Here is a 23871-nt window from a genome sequence, read left to right on the forward strand (position 1 = left end):
TCCTGCTTACAAGCAAAAATTAAAGCAGGAAGCACCAGTGACTAGATCAATAAAAAAGTGGTCAGATGAAGCAGATGCTAAGCTACAGGACTGTTTTGCTAGCACAGACTGGAATTATGTTCTGTGATTCCTCCGATGGCATTGAGGAGTACACCACATCAGTCATTGGCTTCATCAATAAGTGCATTGATGACATCGTCCCCACAGTGACCATACGTACATACCCAAACCGGAAGCCATGGATTACAGACAAACATCCGCACTGAGCTAAAGGGTAGAGCTGCCGCTTTCAAGGAGCGGGACTCTAACCCGGAAGCTTATAAGAAATCCCGCTATGGCCTCCGACGAACCGTCAAACAGGCAAAGCTTCAATACAGGACTAAGGTCGAATCGTACTACAGACTCAGACGTTCGTCAGATGTGGCAGGGCTTGCAAACTATTACAGACTACAAAAGGGAAGCACAGCCGAGAGCTGCCCAGTGACACAAGCCTACCAGACGAGCTAAAACGACTTCTATGCTCGATTTGAGGCAAATAACACTGAAACATGCATGAGAGCACCAGCTGTTCTAGAAGACTGTGTGATCACGCTCTCCGCAGCCGATGTGAGTAAGACCTTTACACAGGTCAACATTCACAAGGCCGCAGGGCCAGACGGATTACCAGGATGTGTATTGCGAGCATGCGCAGACCAACTCTCCCTGTCCAAGTCTGTAATACCAACATGTTTTAAGCAGACCACCATAGTGCCTGTGCCCGAGAATACTAAGGAAACCTGCCTAACTGACAAGCGACACGTAGCACTCAAGTCTGTAGCCATGAAGTGCTTCGAAAGGCTGGTCACGGCTCACATCAACACCATTATCCCAGAACCCCTAGACCTACTCCAATATGCATACCGCCCCAACAGATCCACAGATGATGCAATCTCTATTGCACTCCACATTGCCCTTTCCCACCTGGACAAAGGGAACACCTATGAGAATGCTATTCATTGACTACAGCTCAGAGTTCAACACCATAGTACCCTCAACTCATCACTAAGCTAAGGACACTGGGACTAAACACCTCCCTCTGCAACTGGATCCTGGATGTCCTGACGGGCCGCCCCCAGGTGATAAGGGTAGGTAACAACACATCCGCCACACTGATCCGCAACATGGGTGCGTGGTCAGTCCCCTCCTGTATTCCCTGTTCACTGATGACTGCACGGCCAGGCACGACTCCAAACACCATCATTAAGTTTACCAATGACAACAGTGGTAGGCCTGATCACCAACAACGACAAGACAGCCTATAGGGAGGACGTCAGAGACCTGGCCGTGTGGTGCCAGGACAACAACCTCTCCCTCAACGTGATCAAGACAAAGGCAAGGATTGTGGACGACAGGAAAAAGAGGGCCCGAGCACGCCCCCATTCTCATCGACAGGGCTGGAGTGGAGCAGATTGAGAGCTTCAAGTTCCTTGGTGTCCACATCACCAACAAACTAACATGGTCCAAGCACACCAAGACAGTCGTGAAGAGGGCACGTCAAAACCTATTCCCCCTCAGGAGACTGAAAAGATTTGGCATGGGACCTTAGATCCTCAAAAAAGGTTAAACAGCTGCACTATCGAGAGCATCCCGATTGGTTGCATCACTGCTTGGTAAGGCAACTGTTCGGCCTCCGACCGCAAGGCACTACAGAGGGTAGTGCGAACGGCCCAGTACATCACTGGGGCCAAGCTTCCTGCCATCCAGGACCTCTATAGGCGGTGTCAGAGGAAGGCCCTAAAAATTGTCAAAGACTCCAGCCACCCTAGTCATAGACTGTTCTCTCTGCTACCGCACGGCAAGCGGTACCGGAGCGCCGAGTGTAGGTCCAAAAGGCTTCTAAACAGCTTCTACTCCCAAGCCATAAGACGCCTGAACACCTAATCAAATGGCTCCCCAGACTATTTGCATTGCCCACCCCTTTACACTGCTGCTACGCTCTTATCATCTAGGCATCGTCACTTTAATTACCTACATGTTCATATTACCTCAACTAACCGGTTCCCCCGCACATTGACTATACTGGTACCCCCCTGTATATAGTCTCGCTATTGTTATTTTACTGCTGCTCTTTAATTACTTTTATTTCTTATTCTTATCCATATATTTTTTAAACTGTGTTGTTGGTTAGAGGCTCGTAATTAAGCATTTCACTCTAAGGTCTACACCTGTTGTATTCGGAGCATGTGACTATTCAAATTTGATATTTGGACTCTGGCCCCTCCCACTCTAGCTCAGAGTGGTTATCATCTTCAGCCGATGAGGACACCAAGTTTGGCTTGTGAACAAGTTTACAGTGTGTTTTCTAGAAGTGTTTGTGCATGCATCAACAATGAAGGTTGGGGCCTTATATTGTTGGGGATGTTTAATGCATGCTACTGAAACCTTGCTAGTGTTGGTTATCTTGTTATATATATATACACATTTGTTCTGTCGCCAGCTGGTAGCATTGTTACCTCCTGCATATTGTCGATTTACAGAACTGCCAGCCACTGTAACTATTGCATGTTTGTAGCTATTAAGTATTAAGTGCATGTTTCAACTACTGCGAGAGAGTATGTTATATTCAAACTAAAGTTGTGGAATAGTCTAGAAAGCCTGGTGCACTCAACCATGTTCACTTGATTTACAGCCTTGGCCTAGTAATTAAGCAAAGGTACCCCTTAAAAATCTCTAGCTGGTTGGAGAGACATGGCCATAAATCCTGACTGTCAGTTAGCTTCATCAGTGATTAGCTCCTCTCTCCACTGATATGTATCCTGTAGTAGGTCTACTGTGTTAGCATGCCTAATGTGTGTGTAATGCTACGCTATGTACAGACCTGACAACATTACCTGTTGTTAATTTCCTTTCTTTCACAGAACCACAAGATCGTTTGTGTGTGGTAGTGAACTAAAGAATACAACTCTGAATATGGCCACATCTGCCTGGTTCTTGCTGGACCGCCTGTAGTGGGTCAGACTAAAGTAGAGTCCGCATTAAGCCACTAGCAGATGAGTGCATCTACAGCAAGATGTTTTTACATTACTATTAGGACACACAACCTTGTGGCAGTAGCAAGACTGGGCATGACAAGTGGCCAGTGGTTAACTGAAGGAGAGGGAGGTTCTTACTAAGTCGTACTTGGCGTCTGGATGCAGCCCCTCAGACACAGCCTTCATCCACTCAGTCTCCTTGGGCGTGTCGTTGAAGAAGAAGGCCTCCTTGCTCAGGTCCAGCTCCTGGAACCTGCAACACAGGGTCATGTTCAGTAGGCACGGAACGGAAGAAAAAAAACGGGGAGGTACTATCCGAAGGTAACCAATTGATAATCATTTTGGTTTTCCGTTGCTAAACGTTTTGCGACAGTGTGCCCTGATTAACATGATCAAGGGGAGCATAAGTCCTCTCTTCTCAACTGACTCTTTATTTCCTTTTTTATTTAACCAGAAAAAGCCCATTGAGACCCAGAGTCTCTTTTTCAAGGAAGACCTGGCCAAGGCAGCAACAATTCATTACAGAATTAAAACATACAACATAATCAATAACATAATCAATAACATAATCTGAAACACCAAAAGACTAGTTGTGCACACTGGAAAGGAGACACGATTCATAGAGGTTTGGCTGAATTGGCTTAGTTGCTGCTGTAGCAACTACGACAGTCTGCCCACTCAACACAATCTATGACTTAATTCATCCTCTTGTTGTGGGGTCTCAGACACTGACTGTACCATCTATGTGGGCTATGGATTTAGAGGGGAATTGATTTGTAAGGCCTGGATGGATGGGACTTACCCCACGCAGTACATGTCAGGGGGAGTGGATGTGGAGCCCAGCCAGGGACGGAGACTTTCTTTGGGGGTTTGGCCGTTCACATTGTATGTGCCTATGAAGAAACTGAGAGAGAGAGCGAGAGAGATGGTAAGTACAAAGTCAGAGAGTGGGAGCAAAGCCTAACACTGCCTAATATAGGCGTAACTGGTGAACTGTGCGGGTGTATGGCAGACATGACCTTAGCAAGCCCCTTCAGCAAGAACCTAAACACTTCAGAGCTGTGTGTGTGTCCACCACCAGAGGGCATTGCAGTATAAATCACTTGTCGTCATGACACTGTCCATGTTCTGTACAAACCTGCGTCCTAATAATACTACCCTCTGAAATGTGTACTTTTTCACTACCATAAACCAATCATTTACTTTTAAGTTCATGAAGGGAATTAAAGTGGGTGGAGAGATTGGAACAGAACGAAAGCTTGTTATCACCAAGACATTTGTAAAAACCCTTTTGCTTAAAACCTGCATTAGAAATGAATTACTATGAGTTTGGATAGTAGTAATTCAAAAGCAACAATTTCCTTCAACATTACATGGAAATGGACAATTTTTCAGTTATAGCTATGACATGCTTTTTCACAACTCAACACTGACATCCTGTTTAATGCTAAATGTGTCAACCCTGTAGCTTGCGGTACTGACTGTTGTTCCTGATATTTGTGATGAGTCATCGATGTTAGTTTGCATAATACAAGTTGGTAGCTACAAATACAAAACCTGGGTGGTTTGAGCCCTGAATGCTGATTGGCTGACAGTCTTGATATCAGACCATATACCACAGGTATGACAAAAAATATATACATTTACTGCTCTAATTACATTGGAAATCAGTTTTTAATAGCAATCGGTACCTCAGGGGTTTGTGATATATGGCCAATATACCACAGCATTGTGTAGTGCCTAAGAACAGCCATTAGCCGTGGTAAATTGGACATATACCACAGCCCCTCTGGCCTTATTGCTGAAATATACCCTTTTCACATTATTGTGCCAACCAGGAGCAAATTGTGGTAGCTGGGATATTTATTTTAACATTGTCCTTTCCAGATGTACTGCGCTTTTCTGGCTACACAAGTCAGCTTGGCTTGTGAATCAAGCAATATAGTAGCGGGCTAGTCACTGGTCCAGCAATGGTGGATGCCTAACCAGCCCAGCACAGTATAGCTCAGCAACATGAAAATGATATAAGAATTCATGTTCAGTGACGTTGATAGGGACAGAGGCAGGGCAGGTTACCTGAAGTTCTCCAGGTAGGTGTAGATGTCCTCGTTCTTGAGCAGCTCACAGCGGATGAGGTTGTCGCGCAGGCCAAACTGCGGCATGGCTAGCATTGTGGCTTTGTTGGACGCTGTGTGGCTGGACTGGCGTACCAGGTCATGCCTGCCCTCGCGCTTCAGCTCATTCCAGCCCTCACGCTTCACTTTCCCTTGGCTGCAGGGCCCACAAGATGGACGTTTTTAGTTGCAATAATTGTGCTAGGTGGAGGTTTCAGCTACCTTAGGTGAATGCACTGACGGTAGGTCGCTCTAGATAAGAACGTCTTCTAAATGACCAAATGTGTGTATGTGAGGGGACAGGAGTGTCAGAAACGTAGTTACACCCCTTTACTACTGTATAACATCTCCCACTACAGATCTCGTTTCAGACTAAACCAACTAAAGGTATCACAAGAGTGCGTTTGCACTTGGCACCAAGTTCTTTCTTGTGTAGAGCTACAGTTAGGCTATCATTATTTAATGTCCAGGATGATGTGTGTTTTGGGTGGTTTTTTTTCTTAAGTCATGATGTTCATTAACCTGGCTGGAAGCTAATGTCGTGAGAGACATTATATAGTGATTTTGTAATAGGGTCAAGGGCCTAATGTACCCACAACACAAACATTTCAATGTCGTCATCAATACGGAGAGGGGTTAGAGGGCGAGATGAGAAATCCAATATGGCACACTGGTCCTTTTATCCTTCTTCAAGCACCAAGCCATTTGCATACCACTGTCAGAGAGAGGAGAGTGATGTTCAGTACTTACCTCTCTGGGCCGGACTCCACTCTGGGGCGCTCCACTCCACTGTTCACCCTCTTGTTCCCTTCTACTGGGGATCTGCTTACTGCGTTCAATGAGTTCCCTGTTGAGTGAGTGAGTCATAAATCAAGAAAGAGAGAGAGCGGGAGGGAGTTGAAAGAGAGAAAGACAACAAGGGAGAGAAAGAGCGAGCCAAAAGGAGTTGTAAACCAAGTTCATTCATTCTAATCAGGTAAAAACATTGCCATGTGCCAACACTAATCCTATAAGGCCCCTGGAGCTAGCAATGCAAATGCTTCACCTGTGAAGAATCAATCAGCTCATGCCTGAAATAGACCCCACACAAGTCAATAGTGAAGTCGATTTGGTCCTTGCCTACTCGGAAGTACGGAAAATGGACTGAGGCTGTTTTCAAAAGCATTGCATTAGATATAGCATGTTATTATATAGTGAAAAATAAACATGTAAAGTGTTTGTCCCATGTTTCATGAGCTGAAATAAAAGTACACTGAAATTTTCCAAATGCACGAAAAGCTTATTTTCTCACAAATGTGTACAAACTTGTTTACATTCCTGTTAGTGAGGACTTCTTTGCCAGGATAATCCAACCACCTGACAGTTTGACACATCAAGAAGCTGATTAAACAGCATGATCATTACACAGGTGCACCTCATGCTGGGGACAATAAGGCCACTAAAATGTGCACCTAAAATGTGCTTTAGAGGGTGTATCGTTTTGTTTTTGTTTAACCACCATATACTGTAGCAGTATCTGATTGCGAGTTCATCGTTTATTGCATTCTGTTTAAGAGAATCAACTCAATACAAGCAGCTGTGCAAGAAATTAGCCAACAGGTTTTCATGCAATAGGCCTAGGCCTACAAGCATTTGAGATTTGTTGTCCAGTATGAGGACAAGATAGCAAAAACCGATCTGGGACCAGGGGTGTATTCACTAGGAACGAAACTGAAGCAAACAGAATGAAAACGGGGAGACATACCTGAATGTATCCAATAGAAACTCGTTTGTTGATAAATGTTTTCCATTTGCAATTGTTTGCTACGGTTTGGACTAGAGGTCAAACCGATTATGATTTTTCAACGCTGATACCGATTATTGGAGGACCAATAATAATGACAATTACAACAATACTGAATGAACACTTATTTTAACTTAATATAATACATCAATAAAAATCAATTTAGCCTCAAATAAATAATGAAACATGTTCAATTTGGTTGTAAATAATGCAAAAACAAAGTGTTGGAGAAGTAAAAGTGCAAGAACATGACAACATATGAAAGTTGGTCGTTCCTTTTAACATGAGACTTCAAAATTCCAAGGTAAGAGGTTTTAGGTTGTAGTTAATATAGTATTTATAGGACTATTTCTCTCTATACCATTTGTATTTAATTTTCCTTTGACTATTGGATGTTCTTATAGGCACTATAGTATTGCCAGTGTAACAGTATAGCTTCCATCCCTCTCCTCGCCCCTACCTGGGCTCTAACCTTGAACACATCGGCAACAGCCACACTTGAAGCAGCATTACCCATCCCTCCACAAAAGCCTTGCAGAGCAAGGGGAATAACTACTCCAAGTCTCAGAGCGAGTGACGTTTGAAACGCTATTAGCACACACCCAGCTAACTAGCTAGCCATTTTACATCGGTTACACCAGCCATTAGGCTGATAGGCTTGAAGTCATAAACAGCGCTGTGCTTGCGAAGAGCTGCTGGCAAAACGCACAAAAGTGCTGTTTGAATGAATGCTTACGAGCCTGCTGCTGCCTACCATCGCTCAGACTGCTCTATCAAATCATAGACTTAATTATAACATAATAACACACAGAAATACGAGCCTTTGGTCATTAATATGGTCGAATCCGGACACTATCATTTAAAAAACAAAACGTTTATTATTTTAGTGAAATACGGAACCGTTCTGTATTTTATCGAACGGGTGGCATCCCTGAGTCTAAATATTCTTGTTACATTGCACAACCTTCAATGTTATGTCATAATTACGTAAAATTCAGGCAAATTAGTTCGCAATGAGCCAGGCTGCCCAAACTGTGGCATATACCCTGACTCTACAATTTCACCTGGTTAATATTGCCTGCTAACCTGGATTTCTTTTAGCTAAATATGCAGGTTTAAAAATATACACTTCTGTGTATTGATTTTAAGAAAGGCATTGGTGTTTATGGTTAGGTACAGTCGTCCAACGATTGTGCTTTCTTCGCAAATGCGCTTTTGTTAAATAATCCCCCAGCGTTGCATCGATTATATGCAACGCAGGACACGCTAGATAAACTAGTAATATCAAACATGTGTAGTTATAACTAGTGATTATGATTGACTGATTGATTGTTTTTTATAATATACGTTTAATGCTAGCTAGCAACTTACCTTGGATTCTACTGCATTCGCGTAACAGGCAGGCTCCTCATGGAGTGCAATGAGAGGCAGGTGGTTAGAGCGTTGGACTAGTTTAGTCATAGGTTGCAAGATTGGATCCCCCGAGCTGACAAGGTGAAAATCTGTCGTTCTGCCCCTGAACATGGCAGTTAACCCACCGTTCCTAGGCTGTCATTGAAAATAATCATGTGTTCTTAACTGACTTACCTAGTTAAATAAAGGTATAAAAAAATATTTTAATAATACATTTTTAAAAATTTAAAAGAAAGACAAAATCGGCACCCAAAAATACCGATTTCCAATTGTTATGAAAAATTGAAATTGGCCCTAATTAAAATGGCCATTCCAATCAATCGGTCAACCTCTAGTTTGGACCAATGATTACACCCCAGACTAAGCACAAGATGTATTGAGTTGCTTCGTGAACTAGGCAGGGATAACTTCAGGAACCAATAGCTTACTGCAATTGGACAGGACTTGGGAGAAAAACAGCTGGAAGTTAACATAGGCTAATACAACATAAACATAGGCTCATCCTTTAGTAAAGCCTACCATGGAACCCAAACCGGCTGCGCACGTGTGCCATCGTGCATAAATGTATTTTGTTCCCCTACACCAAACGCGATCACGACACGCAGGTTAAAATATCAAAACAAACTCTGAACCAATTACATGAATTTGGGGACAGTTCAAAAAGCATTAAACATGTATGGCAATTTAGCTAGCTAGCTTGCACATGCTAGCTAATTTGTCCTATTGCTGTCTGTTGCTAGCTCATTTGTCCTGGGATATAAACATTAGGTTGTTATTCTACCTGAAATGCACAAGGTCCTCTACTCCGACAATTAATCCACACACAAAACGGTCAACCGAATAGTTTCTAGTCATCTCTCCTCCTTCCAGGCTTTTTCATCTTTGAACTGATATGGTGATTGGCATCTCAACTTTCATAGTATTACTACACCGACCGGCAACACAGTTAGTCTTTAAATCACCCACGTGGGTATAACCAATGAGGAGATGGGATGAGGGTACCGGCTTTTATAAACCAATGAGGAGATGGGAGAGGCAGGACTTGCAGCGCGATCTGCGTCAGAAATTGAAAGGACTTTATTTTAGCCCTTGGCAACGCAGACGCTTGTTGGCGCGAGCGAGCAGTGTGGGTGCAATAATTGAATAACATGGATTTCTAAATTTATTTTGCAAAGATCGCACACCTGACGTGTCCAGTCTGGTCAGCATGTACTTCTAATCACATCACACACAAGTTCTTACCATCTCGGGGTAATTCCTTGCATACTATACACTCTCAAGGCAGTCAAGGTAAATGTTAGCTTTATCTATTGTTTATGGAAAGTGGTTGCAAAACAATACCAGAGGAAGAACTCAAATTTCTGTAGTGCAATGGAATCACTTATAATCAGAGGCTACAGCTACCCAAAAGAAAGTCTAATAGTTCACCACAGATATAATTCCTGATAAAGACTGCATTAAGAATGGAATATATTGTTTCAAAGGCTAACCAAGAGGGAGAAGTCTAGGCTATTGAATGCTGGCTTTAGGCATACTGGTGTACAAAACAGGGGCATTGGAGAACCAGAGTGCTATTTTGAGTCAACAAAATGACAGTATCAATTACAGTGTAGTGGGGCTGTGGTCCATTTGTACTGTGTGTGTGTGTGTGTGTGTGTGTGTGTGTGTGTGTGTGTGTGTGTGTGTGCTATTGGAACACAGGAAATGGAAACAAACGTGAGATCAGATGGAAACTCCCAGAGAGCTGTGGGAGGCCAAAATGGAGGAGGAGTAAGCCCCAACACACAAGATCCCTTGTTCCCAACTCGCTAGAGAGCTTCCCAGTCCCCAAGCCATGCTCATATTGAAAGTCAACATCTAGACCTAGGACTTCATTGGATCTCAGCTATTTCCAAAGGATGACTTACTGCATTTCACCGAAGTCCTAAATAATACACCAAAAGACCTCAACGGAGCTTCCCAGTCCCTGACCTAATATTTAAAGTAAATATCTAGGCCCACATTGGTTTTCAGTAGGCCTATTTCAGAAGTATGATTTACTGCATTTTACCCTCCTTCTGTCCACAGAGAACAGAAGATAAGCTAGCCTATAAAGTGTCTTATTAGCAGGACTTTTACATTCATCTGTGGTCATGGTAAGGCTTGTTAAACCTGTTAAACGCTACACCAACAAACAATCCACTGTAAAGGCAAAGTTAGTATTGCGATCATCACTAATTACAGTCTAAAAATAGAAACATTAAAGGCTGCCCTGTCTTGGTTCAATAAAGAAAAGTGTGAGTCAACCACTTAGCTGCAGCATACTACAGTGTGGGTGCACAAAAGTCAGTGCTCATCACAAAGTTCAGCATTGCATAAAATAACCATTTGTATCTAGGAGTAATAAAAATGGGCAGATAAATATGTTCTTATCTGCAATCTACTAATATGGACACTTTCCAAGATACAAAAATAAAGAGAACCCAAGACAATCAAACTACAGCGTCCATCCATTTCCAATTGAAACGAGTGGCTACTAATTGCCTGTCTAGCTTTACACCTTCGGTTGACAGATACTGAGATAGCTAAAACAGTGAAAATCCAAAGCTGCTGAACGTCAGGTTTGCATGGTGCATTACCAAACCCAAATCAGGACACAATGACTGATGAAATGTCGCAAACCTACAGAATATGGCCTGTTTTAGCTATCTTACAAATATAGATGGCGAACCTTAACAAACCATAATATTGACATGCTATATATGTATATTTAGCTAATTACCTAACTAGCGCGCTCGTTCCAAACCATAACTCTGCTCGAAAACATCTAATAAAGAATGCCACTTAACTATATAACGTTACTCTAGCTAGCTACTTCAAATAATAAGCCGGATAGCTACATATCATTTTGTCAACGTTTTAGCTTGAATCAAGGGAGGACAAGTAACGTTAATCGTTGCATATTTAGCTAGCAAGCAGAAAGTAGAGCTAGCACAAAAAAAGCTAGCAGAAGTTATATTTTCAGCAAAGCTAGCTAATGTGAACAAGCACTGCTGCACAGAAAAAAAGTTACTTGCGTTTCAGACTGCGCTAGCAAATAGACAATCTAAATACAACAGAAAATCATAAACATTTCCCCCTACCAGTTTCTTTATTCACTCCAGACATTTCCAAGGAGTGCTTCCACGCATGATGTGCAGTGCAATGTCCAAGGACCTGTTCTGTTCGTGCAAGGAATGTTGATACATTTTTTTCACGCGCACTTGCGCAAGTGACGACAGTGTCACAGACCAAACTAATCAACCAAGAAAACACTGGGCGGTCTCTGGCAAGTGGCAAAAAAAAAAAAAAAAAGATTCAGTATAAATGTTTACACAACTATGAAGCGTTTATGTCGGCCAAATGCAGTCTTACAATTATTTCCATGTCAACCAATTTTTTAACTAATGTGAAATGATATGCATTGTACACGCATAAAGAAATTGCATGAAATAATGAAAGTATATTTCAGTGGCAGGAGAAAATCTAAGAAGATACAACAACAACAACAACAAATCAACATTGCAAATACCATCTAGATGTACAGGTTCGGAGTGCCAGAGCAAATAGCTTCCTTTGACAGTGGCTGACACTGACAGGCACACATGTGCGATAGTTTGCTCACAGTGTGAAGATGGATCCATTGTGAAATAGTAATTCTAGAGTTAAAGCCAATATGGAAGATAATGTTGTCACTTTCCCCAAAGTTTAACAAGACCAACTAACATCAACAAGAGACATGTCACAAAACCATAAGGAATGACATAGCTTTGTGACGTCACTTTGGAGGGCACCTCCTATGCTTTGGATCAGATACAGTTATCATGATCCAAGAATCATGGTTAAATTATCAATCATGTGCTTTCTTAGTGTAGGCCTGTAATTTAACTCAGCTGTCAGCTACACATACTTGCTAGATATTACCACACAATGGGCTCTGTGTGATAAGGGTAGACGTTCAGGGAGGGTACTGACTGAGAGGGACACGAAGAGGGCTGTTGGCTTACCTGTTTTCTTATGCTGGCTGATCTTGGTGTGTGTTGTTCCCAAAGTTGCAAGGGTCTGTTTGACGCCACCTTGGCCTTTGGAAGCTTTGCGGTACTTGTGGAGCCACTCAAACTTCGGTGCTTCCTTGGGAGACTTGCAAACATCTGAAGGAGGAAAAAGGGAAGCATGAAAAAGGCACTTACACAAATCCCAAAATATGCCATTTCAATTGTAGGCTATAAACACACAATTGTAGGCTATAAACACAATTGTAGACTATTTGTTATTCAAATGGTTTATATTTGTTGCCCCAATCCTCCACGGAAGTGGAAAAGCTGGAGGAGCATCAATGACAAGGAAACAATTCCAAGAGATCCTCTGCAGTGGTTCACAGAACACACAATGAGGATAATCATCAGTAATACAGTATTCAGTTATGTCCCCTCTTTCACATGGTTCACACACACACACAAACACACACACAAACACACACTTCCTATTACACATACATTTGCGCTACCTTAAGAATATTACCGCACCAAAATCACTCATGCTGCTATTTTACTTTCAATAAGACCACACGCTCGTACAAAGATGTCACTTTTCTGCTTAACTTGTGAGTTTCTCACATTCTTCCTGTTCACAACAAAACCTGCCAAGTTACCAAACCTTTCCATCACTGTTTCCTCTCACAGAGTAAAAATGAGTGTGGCCCTTTAAATAAAATAACTTTAGTCATCCATCTTAAATGTAAGAGCTCCATTGTGTAAAGTAGTGAGCTAATGCCAAAAATGACACACACATAGCAAAGTAGACTCTGTGTCTCAACGAATCCAGTGGCTCATCCGATTGAGATAAACAGGAAAAAAACACGTAAAAGCCGAATTCTAATACACTGCTCAAAAAAATTAAGGGAACACTTAAACAACACAATGTAACTCCAAGTCAATCACACTTCTGTGAAATCAAACTGTCCACTTAGGAAGCAACACTCATTGACAATAAATTTCACATGCTGTTGTGCAAATGGAATAGACAACAGGTGGAAATTATAGGCAATTAGCAAGACACCCCCAATAAAGGAGTGGTTTTGCAGGTGGTGACCAAAGACCACTTCTCAGTTCCTATGCTTCCTGGCTGATGCTTTGGTCACTTTTGAATGCTGGCGGTGCTTTCACTCTAGTGGTAGCATGAGACAGGGTCTAAAACCCACACAAGTGGCTCAGGTAGTGCAGCTCATCCAGGATGGCACATCAATGCAAGCTGTGGCAAGAAGGTTTACTGTGTCTGTCAGCGTAGTGTCCAGAGCATGGAGGCGCTACCAGGAGACAGGCCAGTACATCAGGAGACGTGGAGGAGGCCGTAGGAGGGCAACAACCCAGCAGCAGGACCGCTACCGCCGCCTTTGTGCAAGGAGGAGCCGGAGGAGCACTGCCAGAGCCCTGCAAAATGACCTCCAGCAGGCCACAAATGTGCATGTGTCTGCTCAAACGGTCAGAAACAGACTCCATGAGGGTGGTATGAGGGCCCGACGTCCACAGGTGGGGGTTGTGCTTACAGCTCAACACTGTGCAGGACGTTTGGCCTTTGCCAGAGAACACCAAGATTGGCAAATTCGCCACTGGCGCCCTGTGCTCTTCCCAGATTAAAGCAGGTTCACACTGAGCACGTGACAGACGTGACAGAGTCTGGAGACGCCGTGGAGAACGTTCTGCTGCCTGCAACATCCTCCAGCATGACCGGTTTGGTGGTGGGTCAGTCATGGTGTGGGGTGGCATTTCTTTGGGGGGCCGCACAGCCCTCCATGTGCTCGCCAGAGGTAGCCTGACTGCCATTAGGTACCGAGATGAGATCCTCAGACCCCTTGTGAGACCATATGCTGGTGCGGTTGGCCCTGGGTTCCTCCTAATGCAAGACAATGCTAGACCTCATGTGGCTGGAGTGTGTCAGCACTTCCTGCAAGAGGAAGGCATTGACGCTATGGACTGGCCCGCCCATTCCCCAGACCTGAATCCAACTGCGCACATCTGGGACATCATGTCTCGCTCCATCCACCAACGCCACGTTGCACCACAGACTGTCCAGGAGTTGGCGGATGCTTTAGTCCAGGTCTGGGAGGAGATCCCTCAGGAGACCATCCGCCACCTCATCAGGAGCATGCCCAGGCATTGTAGAGAGGTCATACAGGCATGTGGAGGCCACACACACTACTGAGCCTCATTTTGATTTGTTTTAAGGACATTACATCAAAGTTGGATCAGCCTGTAGTGTGGTTTTCCACTTTAATTTTGAGTGTGACTCCAAATCCAGACCTCCATGGGTTGATTCATTTGATTTCCATTGATAATTTTTGTGTGATTTTGTTATTCAGCACATTCAACTATGTAAAGAAAAAAGTATTTAATTCGAATATTTAATTCATTCAGATCTAGGATGTGTTATTTTAGCGTTCCCTTTATTTTTTTGAGCAGTGTATATAATTCAGATGGAAGGAAATATTATATTTGTCCTACACTTACATAGTTACAAATGCTTAGTTATGCAACAGACATAAACTACTCACGAAGAGCACACAGCACTAAAACTCTGCACTTCCCCAGTCTCTTCTCCTTCTTTCACTCTCTCTTTCTCTGATGCCATCTCTCTATCTCTCTCTCTCTCTCTCTCTCTCTCTCAAGTATGCATCATATTTGGCTGTTGTCTTATAAGTGACAACTGGTTCCCCTCTTTTTAGAGTTTTGTGTAACTTGTGGTGAGTAGCTACTGTGTCTTTGCTCATCTATTACATCACTTGTACTTTTACCAACTTGAATTAAGCCTATTGTTGTCAACTGAACATTTTCTGAACCATCTGCCATTTTTCTGAGTAGCAACAAGTACATACAGAACACAATAGACTTACGGTTAAAAAATATATGATTGTCAGGGTTGGGTAGGTTACTTTCTAAATGTAATCCGTTACAGTTACTAATTACCAGTCCAAAATTGTCATCAGTAACGCAACTTTTGGATTACCCAAACTCAGTAATGTAATCTGATTACATTCCGTTACTTTTAGATTAGTTTCTCCTTAAGAGGCATTAGAAGAAGACAAAAATGTATGTTACTAATTGAACGACATCTATCGCAGGATAAATCAATGTTAAAGTTTACATAACTGGCCATATGTTATTGACTGTATGTTTGTTTATTCCATGTGTAACTCTGTGTTGTTGTGTCGCACTGCTTTGCTTTATCTTGGCCAGGTTGCAGTTGTAAATGAGAACTTGTTCTCAACTGGCCTACCTGGTTAAATAAAGGTGAAATAAAAATGTTAAAAAATATATGGATGTTTAATTTTACTTTATGGGTTGGTTATGTAGGCTTCTTCTAATCCATCACTTTCTACTACATATAATATGATTATATATTTACATTAAAAACCAAAGTCTATCAGAATATCAATCATTCCAATAAATGTTATACCCCTCGATCTTCAAGAATAGGACTTGGAAATATGTAAGTATAGATTAGTCAAATTATTTTACCTGAGCATAACCCCAAAACTAAGGACTTATTAGCCAGCCCTACTCTGTTTATGATTTTGTTGTCATGGAGGACTGATTTGGCTCATTGATTCGAGTTGAAAAATAAATGCTGCACTCATGGAATGGCATGCTTTGAGCACTACTGAAAAGTGCTATTTACAGTACATGTGAAAAATGAATGTCATATGCTGCATTTGCTATAAACCTATTGTTGACCTTTTTGTTGGTGACACTTTGATATCTTGAGAATATGCAGTGGTTTCAGGGCAAATCCACAGATGTTTTGGTAAAAAAGCTGAGGGTTGGGCCTGGAGAAATGTAACCACTCTCAGATTAATAGACAGAGCTATGGATGCAAGGACTGACCAATCATGAAATCCAAATGATTGTTTTAACCATGTTATTAGGCTATACAGTGTTTGTTTACATTTGCAATGTTTACAAACATTGGAGAATAACAGGCATACATATATTTTGGGTTCTCAAGGAGTATGATAGTTGAACTAAGCTCTTGAGGCATTTATAAGTTATATTCTTCAAGAATCAATGGATATATATATGTATATATATATATATATATATATATATATATATATATATATATATATATATATATATATATATATATATATATATATAATTTATAGGTCCAAGAATGGACCATCACAGGAAAACACTTCAACCGGGAGGAACTACCTGGGCTTGTCCAATAAGCAGATTTTTGTTTTTTCAATTCAAATTATTTTGTAATGGTGTGCATGTCCCTATACTTGGTTATGTCCCAATTCTTTATCCTTCCTTCTAAAGTGTGCACTTGTTCACTTCCCCTCACTGATTTGAAAGGAAATGAATGGTTTACGAAATATGGTGGAAACCCCCTCTTGCCCATGCCTCCTCCGATCCAATGCTTATAGATTTGTGGTAAGTAGCGACCAGGTGTACACTTCAGGAGAAAGTATTTGGATGCAACACTTGTGATCATTTTATGGAAAAGTAGGCCATGTCTTACCGCTCCAGGCTTTGTTGACCTCACTGAGGAAAAGGCGAGAGTGGGAGCCAAAGGGGAGCCTCACCTCCAGATCCCCATCCTGGAAGTTCAGCCTCACTCTAGTGTCTGCACCTATAGAAATATCACGTGATAGACATTTAAAAACTTGGCCCTATGAACATACCAGGGGGAAATTGACCCAGAGAAAAAAGAAAACTCACCCACAAAAGAAAGCTCATCTGCCGAGGACACTGAGGAAAGAATAACATGCTATTACAATGCATTATAAGGCCCACACCTCCACCTCCATTGTGCATATTATAATAATCAAGTTAAAACCAATCCATTAACTATTGCATACCTTCCACAACTGCAAAGTCATTAGAGATGGGAAAAATGTCATACAATGTGACATCTTCACCAGTTATCGCCATTCTTCTATGGGTAAAAACAAACAGCCTATAGGAAACAAAGGTAGAACATTACTATGGGCAGGTGTAACGCATTTCTTCAGAACATTTATATTTCATAAGTCTGGTGGAATAGCACCGATTTCAACTCACGCATGTTCCTTGGTACGCTCCACCAAACCCAATAGTCTGCTTTCAATGACATTGTCCACCAAGACAAGACATTGAACAGCATGTTTACAACAGTCTAGTTAAGGGAATTGCAAAGATGTTTGCACAATGTTACATTTGAAAATAGGCCTACAAAATTGTTGATATAAAATTTTTATACTTTTTTTATACATTGGGAAAAACATTATGCATCAAGTATCTTCAAAGAGCAGAGGCCTAGTCACTGCTATATAAAAAAAATCGAATGTCTGGGAAATATGTAGTCCTACAGTAGGCTATTGTTATGGGCTTGTATTCACGGTAAGGGGCCTGTTGCACAAAAGTAGAATTAAGACATCCGGGATAAATGACTCAGCTGAGCTCAATGAAGCCAAAACATGTGCGTCCAGGCTTAATTGGTTGCACAAAGACCAAGCCAGGATGAGCAGACACGGATTCATTAAGCCAGGTGAAACCAATCCTGGATAGGTGCGCGCTCACGGCTCACTCAAATAGACCCCGCCACAGATCACAGATTAACTGATTTACCATGGCAACTAGAGCCGCGTACTTTTCCCCGTCGGAAGCACAAATCCTCATGGAGGCATACGAGGAGGTAAAAGATATAATTAAGAAGAAAGGCAACACCGCCACAGTGATAAAGCAAAGAGAAAAAGCGTGGCAAAGTATTGCAGACCGCCTGAATGCGTAAGTAGTGCACAATTACACACTCACCGCTCCGCTGAAACATCACAATTACAATTCAAATATTTAATTCACATCTCCAAAAATGCAGTTGTACTGTAATTATGAAACGGTTAAATTTTTTATTGAAATGCACTGCAGATATGAGTGAAATTGTGTAAAGTAACTCCATCACACTGTATAAAGTGTGATATTGATATTGATATTTTTACTGAAAACAAGACAAAAATACCAAGTAATTTTTTGCAGTGTGACTCCATTAAGTGTGTGTGTGTGTGTGTGTGTGTGTGTGTAGATTAAACATGAACGGGCCAAAACGGACATGGCAGCAGGTCAAAATCAAATACAAGAACATTCTGCAGAATGGTATGGTCCCTGACTAATATTTAACAAAGCACAAGCATATATTGTACCCAGAAGGTGCCTGCTCACACATTGTCTGTACTGTTTTAGCAGTGAAAAAGAATACCCACAGACAAGGCACGGGTGGTGGGTCACCAAAGGCTGACCTTACCCCAGCAGAGGACATGGCCTTGGAGCTAAATAAAGGCAGGCCCGTCTTAGAGGGGATCCCTGGGGGGAAAGAGACGAGCATAGGTTCCTCCCAAGATGCCACCCGCTTCATTCAAGGTATGTCCTTCCATCTCTACATGGGATACAACCACATTCATATTGAATCAATTTGGACTGTCTGACTTTGGTTTACCTATTGCCTTGCAGTGTCTGGCAGCACTGTGTTCCTGTTAGAGCCACCAGCATAAGCACCAGACCAGATCCAGTGAGTACTCCATCAAAGGCATACTGTAGGCCTGGCATGTCTTGTCTACTAGCTTCAATATGAATCCGATTAAATGTGATAGGGTGAAGGCCCCAGTGCAGCAGCAACAGCACATGATGGAGACGATGATGAGGAGGAGACCATCTCTCTGGATTCCAGAAGGCATGAGGTATCATGTTAAGACTGTGAAAGTACTATTTACTCTACAATGGTGAGGAGCCATCAAAATCAAAAAATCTAATTTCTTTTACAGGACCCAGATGCTATACAGTGGGAAAACCAGCCTGGCAACATAGTGCGTATTAATAAAAGGACACCACATCCTGCCAAATTCCAGCTGCGCTAATTGTATTGTGTTCACAGAGCTCACAAGCTATCAGAAAGTTGTATGGCAACCACCTCCGGCGCCAAATAGAACTGGCAGACATAGACATTCAGTACAAGAAGAAAAAGATGGAAAATCTTGCACTGGAGTTCGAAATAAAAAAGAGGACAATTAGGAAACTGGACCTTGAAATAAAAAACCTTGAGAGGGAGGTGAGATATGCCTTCAATGTACACTGTATGCTAACTGTAACACAAATGTATTAATCATTATTTTTCTTTCCTCCCCCAGCTCCAAGAAGATGACACAGCTCAAAATAAAAATTTGGTATATTCTTGTAAAGTCAAGTGAGCCATGACATATGAGCTCTTATTGTGAGCACACAGGACGGTGGCATCTTTCTAAGGTTTTTTTTATTTTCCCAGCAATCAGTACAACCAAGTCATCGTTATAAGGCATCGCCCTCTTTTGCCCACCCCCCCAGCACCAGGTGTGGCCACTAGCCTATATGAAGGCCCAAAATTGTGTGTTCCTTTCTGCTCTGACAATGGCATGCCCATTCGTGCGAGATGTGGTGGATGAAGAAGCACTTGTGCTGAGGAGAGCCTTCAGGCGAGAAAGGGTCTTCAGGGACCGGTTGGACCCACTGGCCTTCCCTGATGACCATCTATATGAAAGATACAGGTTTTCTGCAGATGGCATCAGGTATCTATGCAGACTACTGGGTCCCAGGATTAAGCACCGCACTGCACGGAGCCATGCACTGAGTGTGGAGCAAATGGTTTGTGTGGCCTTGCGCTTTTTTGCTAGTGGAGCCTTCCTGTACTCAGTGGGGGATGCAGAACAGCTGAACAAGGCCACAATTTGCCGCACAATAAGGAGTGTGTGTCTGGCTATCAAAGCATTAGCAGATGTCTTCATCTCCTTCCCTGGCCACAGAAGACTCTGACATCAAAGAGGAGTTCTATAGGATTGCAGGTAAGAGGATCTACAAATTACAGGACAACTGTTAACACATAGTAGGATACTCATTACTTTGTGTGACAGGTTTCCCCAATGTCATTGGTGCAGTGGACTGCACACACATAAGGATAAAAGCCCGCTCAGGTGCCCATGAGGCCGATTTTGTGAATAGGAAATCCTTTCACAGCATTAATGTTCAGGTGAACATAACTTTTTGATATTGTCCATTGACGAACACTCTGCATTGCCAGTGATGTGCATTGATTGGTGTAATATTCCTCATCTTATGATTTCAGATGGTCTGCAATGCTGACTGTGTGATCAGCAATGTTGTGGCAAAATGGCCTGGCTCAGTCCATGACTCCAGAATCTTTCGGGCCTCTGAAATCTATCACAAGGTAAGCCACACAACCCCTATTTATAACCATCATGGCTGTGTCAAGAATATCACTGTGTTTATGAGGTAGTAATGATGAGATTTTGTGTTGACAGGTGAATTCTCTGGTGTGTTGCTGGGAGACAGGGGGTATGGCTGCCAGCCTTTTCTCCTGACACCTTTCACAGACCCCCAGGAAGCACAGCAGGCCTACAACCATGCCCATGCCAGGACCAGGGCCAGAGTTGAAATGACCTTTGGCCTCCTGAAGGCACGCTTTCACTGCCTTCACAAATTAAGGGTCAGCCCTGTTAGGGCATGTGATATTACTGTGGCTTGTGCTGTCCTCCACAATGTGGCCTGCCTGAGGAAGGAGAGGGCCCCCAGAGTGCCACCAGCCATGGACTGGGACAATCCGGCAATCTTCCCTGATGACGACAGTGGTCGGCTGCTGAGGGACCAATATGTGTTGAATTATTTTAGTTAGTATGTGTGCTTTCAATTTTGGTTAAATATGTCCTGCGGTGGCAGAGGAATTTGGGTTTTTTTGGGTTCGTTTTTTGACGAATTTGGCCTCTTATGATGTTTGTGCGGTATACTGTGTGTAATACAAGGCTGCAGGGAGGCTACTGCATCCATTCATTTGTCTGTTCAGTTGATGTGTATGGATTTGTCCTGCATTTATTTTAGTGTGCAGACATGCAGGGTGTGTTATATACAGACCTTTGAATGTGTATGTATCATTTTGTATAATATGCTTGGATTCTGTGCTTTCCATCTTGTAGAGTCACTGTGACTTCAGTTTCGAAAGGAGCTAATGGTTTACCTGCTTTGTTTTGTCCTTATTCAATAAAGGAACATAATGTTACACATTGTGTTTTTATATTCATATGGAATGTGTATTTGTTTATATGACAGAGTACTAGGGCCACACTGAAGAAAAAGGATAAAGTCATAAATTTATGAGGCTGGTTCTTTCTGCAGAAAAGCTACATATTGTTTTGATACTTATGACAATGTGATACTTAATATTCTGGCACATCAGCATGTCTTTGTTTATGAAACCATACTGAAGTACAATTTCACGAAATGCCCCACATCTGTCATTTTAACAACTCCTTTAAAACAACTGGTTACAATATTATGACTTGTGTTTTTTTCCCCTCTGTGGCCCTAATATTCTATCATTTTATATATAGCCTTATAGTCTATGGGAAACTGTAAATTATCTAATGATAGCAACATCTAAAAATCATTTTTTTATCCAAAATCATTGAAATTAATGATCACAAACGTTTAAATAATAACAGTGGGTCTAGTTATATGTGATAACAATGTATAGTGAGCAGTGAAATAACTATTGGTTTCCATTTGTGGTGACTGCTGACTGACATTAGGGATGAGATTAAATAGATCCTGGAATTTAGCCTGGTCTGGAGCAGGCTAGCTCCACAGAATAAATCTCCATGGTAATTTATACCATAACATATCCTCCTGCCCCCTATCCATCTTTAGTGCAACCGGATTACGGATCAATTGAGCCAGGATCACCAAGATATCCTGGCTTAATCCCTTATCCTAGTTTTGTGCAACAGGCCCAAGGTCTACTACACCTGTTGTATTGGGCGCATATGACAAATACGATTTGATTTGAGTAGCTTGTATAAGATTGCCACCTAGTGGAGGACCTATCATATCGCAATGTCACACCAGTGCTTCATCCAAAAGGATCAAACTTCTACGCAGCCAGGGCACCCGTGTCTCATTGGCCATGGTTTCAGCAGACCTGCTCTCACTTGGGTCCGCAGCCAGGCCACTGGTACTTTTCAGTTGTCATGTACATAACAGTGGCTAACTGTGAACTTTCACACCTTCTTTATGCAGAGGTTGTTGATTCTGCTCTTCACACATCTTCACTGTTAGCCCTAGTTATTTAAACACAATGTCCATAGTATAACATAAGGGCGTATACTAGTGTAACACTGGTGTTACGGTCGAAAAGCTGCACCAATGTCCTCATTGAGCAACTTGCATTCTGGTTCTTTACACTCAAAGCCTATTAAATCCAAATAATTGTACTATTGAATGAAATATATAAAATATCACTACATTCAGATACACACACGTATAGCCTATTAGGCCTTGACAAACAAACTCCACGGACTCGCCTTGGGTGAACTGCCCGTAGGCTACTTCGGAATGAAACATTGAGTTCTTCTTCCAAAGGAAGTCAAACATCAGCCTTTAGATAACGCACTCGAAACATCCGAGTGATACAAAAAACATTTAGTACATGCTATAAAGGATACTATGACGCAATTTTCGCCTTCTGCCAAAATCTCTTGAATTACGAAGGATTGATCCATTACTTAAAACCGTTACTTTCGTGCGAACTCTCTCACGCCCTCAAAATACAGATTGAAGCGAGAATAGACACAGGCCAATCGTTTCTCTCTTTACGAAGTTGGGCTAGATCACCTACTTATCGAGAACACAAAACAACAAAATCGACTTCATTTTTGCTTTCACAGTGCGTAAAACTGTATTGCCGTGTTCCCGACATGATTCCGTATTCTTCTAGATGTCCTTATTCCCTTTCCCTTAGATACTTGTGGACCTGCCACGCAGAGATTTCAGCGACTAAGAGTGACGTCATGTTTTGGCTGTCGTTCGAGTAAATATTAATTGGATTACTCACTGTTTCAATCAATCAAATATATTTATAAAGCCCTTTTTTACATCAGCCGATGTTTCAAAATGCTATACAGAAACACAGCCTAAAACCCCAAAGAGCAAGCAATACAGATGTAGAAGCACAGTGGCTTGGAAAAACTCCCTAGAAAGGCAGGAATCTAGGAAGAAAACTAGAGAGGAACCAGGCTATGAGGGGTGGCCAGTCCTCTTCTGGCTGTGCCAGTGGAGATTATAACAGGACATGGCCAAGATGTTCAAACGTTCATAGATGACCAGCAGGGCCAAATAATAATAACCACAGTGGTTGTAGAGGGTGCAACAGGTCAGCACCTCAGGAGTAAATACCAATTGGCTTTTCATAGCTGAGCGTTCAGAGTTAGAGACTTCAGGTGCGGTAGAGAGAGAAAGTCCTGAGGCATGGTCCCAGGGCTCAAGTCCTCTGGGAGGAGAGGGAGTGAGAGAGAATTAGAGGGAGCATAGTTAAATTCACACAGTACACTGGATAATACAGGATAAATACTCCAGATATAACAGACTGACCCTAGCCCCTGACATATAATCTATTGCAGCATAAATAAATACTGTTTAATCGGACAGATGCAGTGTAATACTAAATTGTAGATGTGCTA

At 42.2% G+C, this 23871-nt stretch overlaps 1 protein-coding gene across 2 annotated transcripts in view; it reads right to left on the reverse strand.

Moving 5' to 3' along the window:
• The window catches only part of LOC109902160 (type II inositol 1,4,5-trisphosphate 5-phosphatase-like), a 37312-nt gene extending 14153 nt beyond the window's left edge, over positions 1–23159 (reverse strand). The window contains exons 1-10 of one of the 2 annotated variants that reach the window (XM_031786582.1): positions 22858–23159; positions 17405–17484; positions 17203–17300; positions 17063–17092; positions 16863–16973; positions 12347–12490; positions 5876–5972; positions 5088–5282; positions 3814–3915; positions 3150–3264 (exon numbers count right to left, since the gene is read on the reverse strand). In XM_031786582.1, the coding sequence (XP_031642442.1) occupies positions 3150–3264; positions 3814–3915; positions 5088–5282; positions 5876–5972; positions 12347–12490; positions 16863–16973; positions 17063–17092; positions 17203–17300; positions 17405–17484; positions 22858–22914 (1029 nt within the window). In that variant the 5' untranslated portion in view covers positions 22915–23159. Of the gene's footprint in view, positions 1–3149; positions 3265–3813; positions 3916–5087; positions 5283–5875; positions 5973–11443; positions 11580–12346; positions 12491–16862; positions 16974–17062; positions 17093–17202; positions 17301–17404; positions 17485–22857 lie in introns of those variants that run through there. The other variant, XM_020498284.2, reaches the window with a different exon arrangement.
• Positions 23160–23871: the final 712 nt, after the last annotated feature.

The sequence above is a fragment of the Oncorhynchus kisutch genome, linkage group LG13, assembly GCF_002021735.2.
Source record: "Oncorhynchus kisutch isolate 150728-3 linkage group LG13, Okis_V2, whole genome shotgun sequence".
In the NCBI taxonomy this organism is placed as follows: Eukaryota; Metazoa; Chordata; class Actinopteri; order Salmoniformes; family Salmonidae; genus Oncorhynchus; species Oncorhynchus kisutch.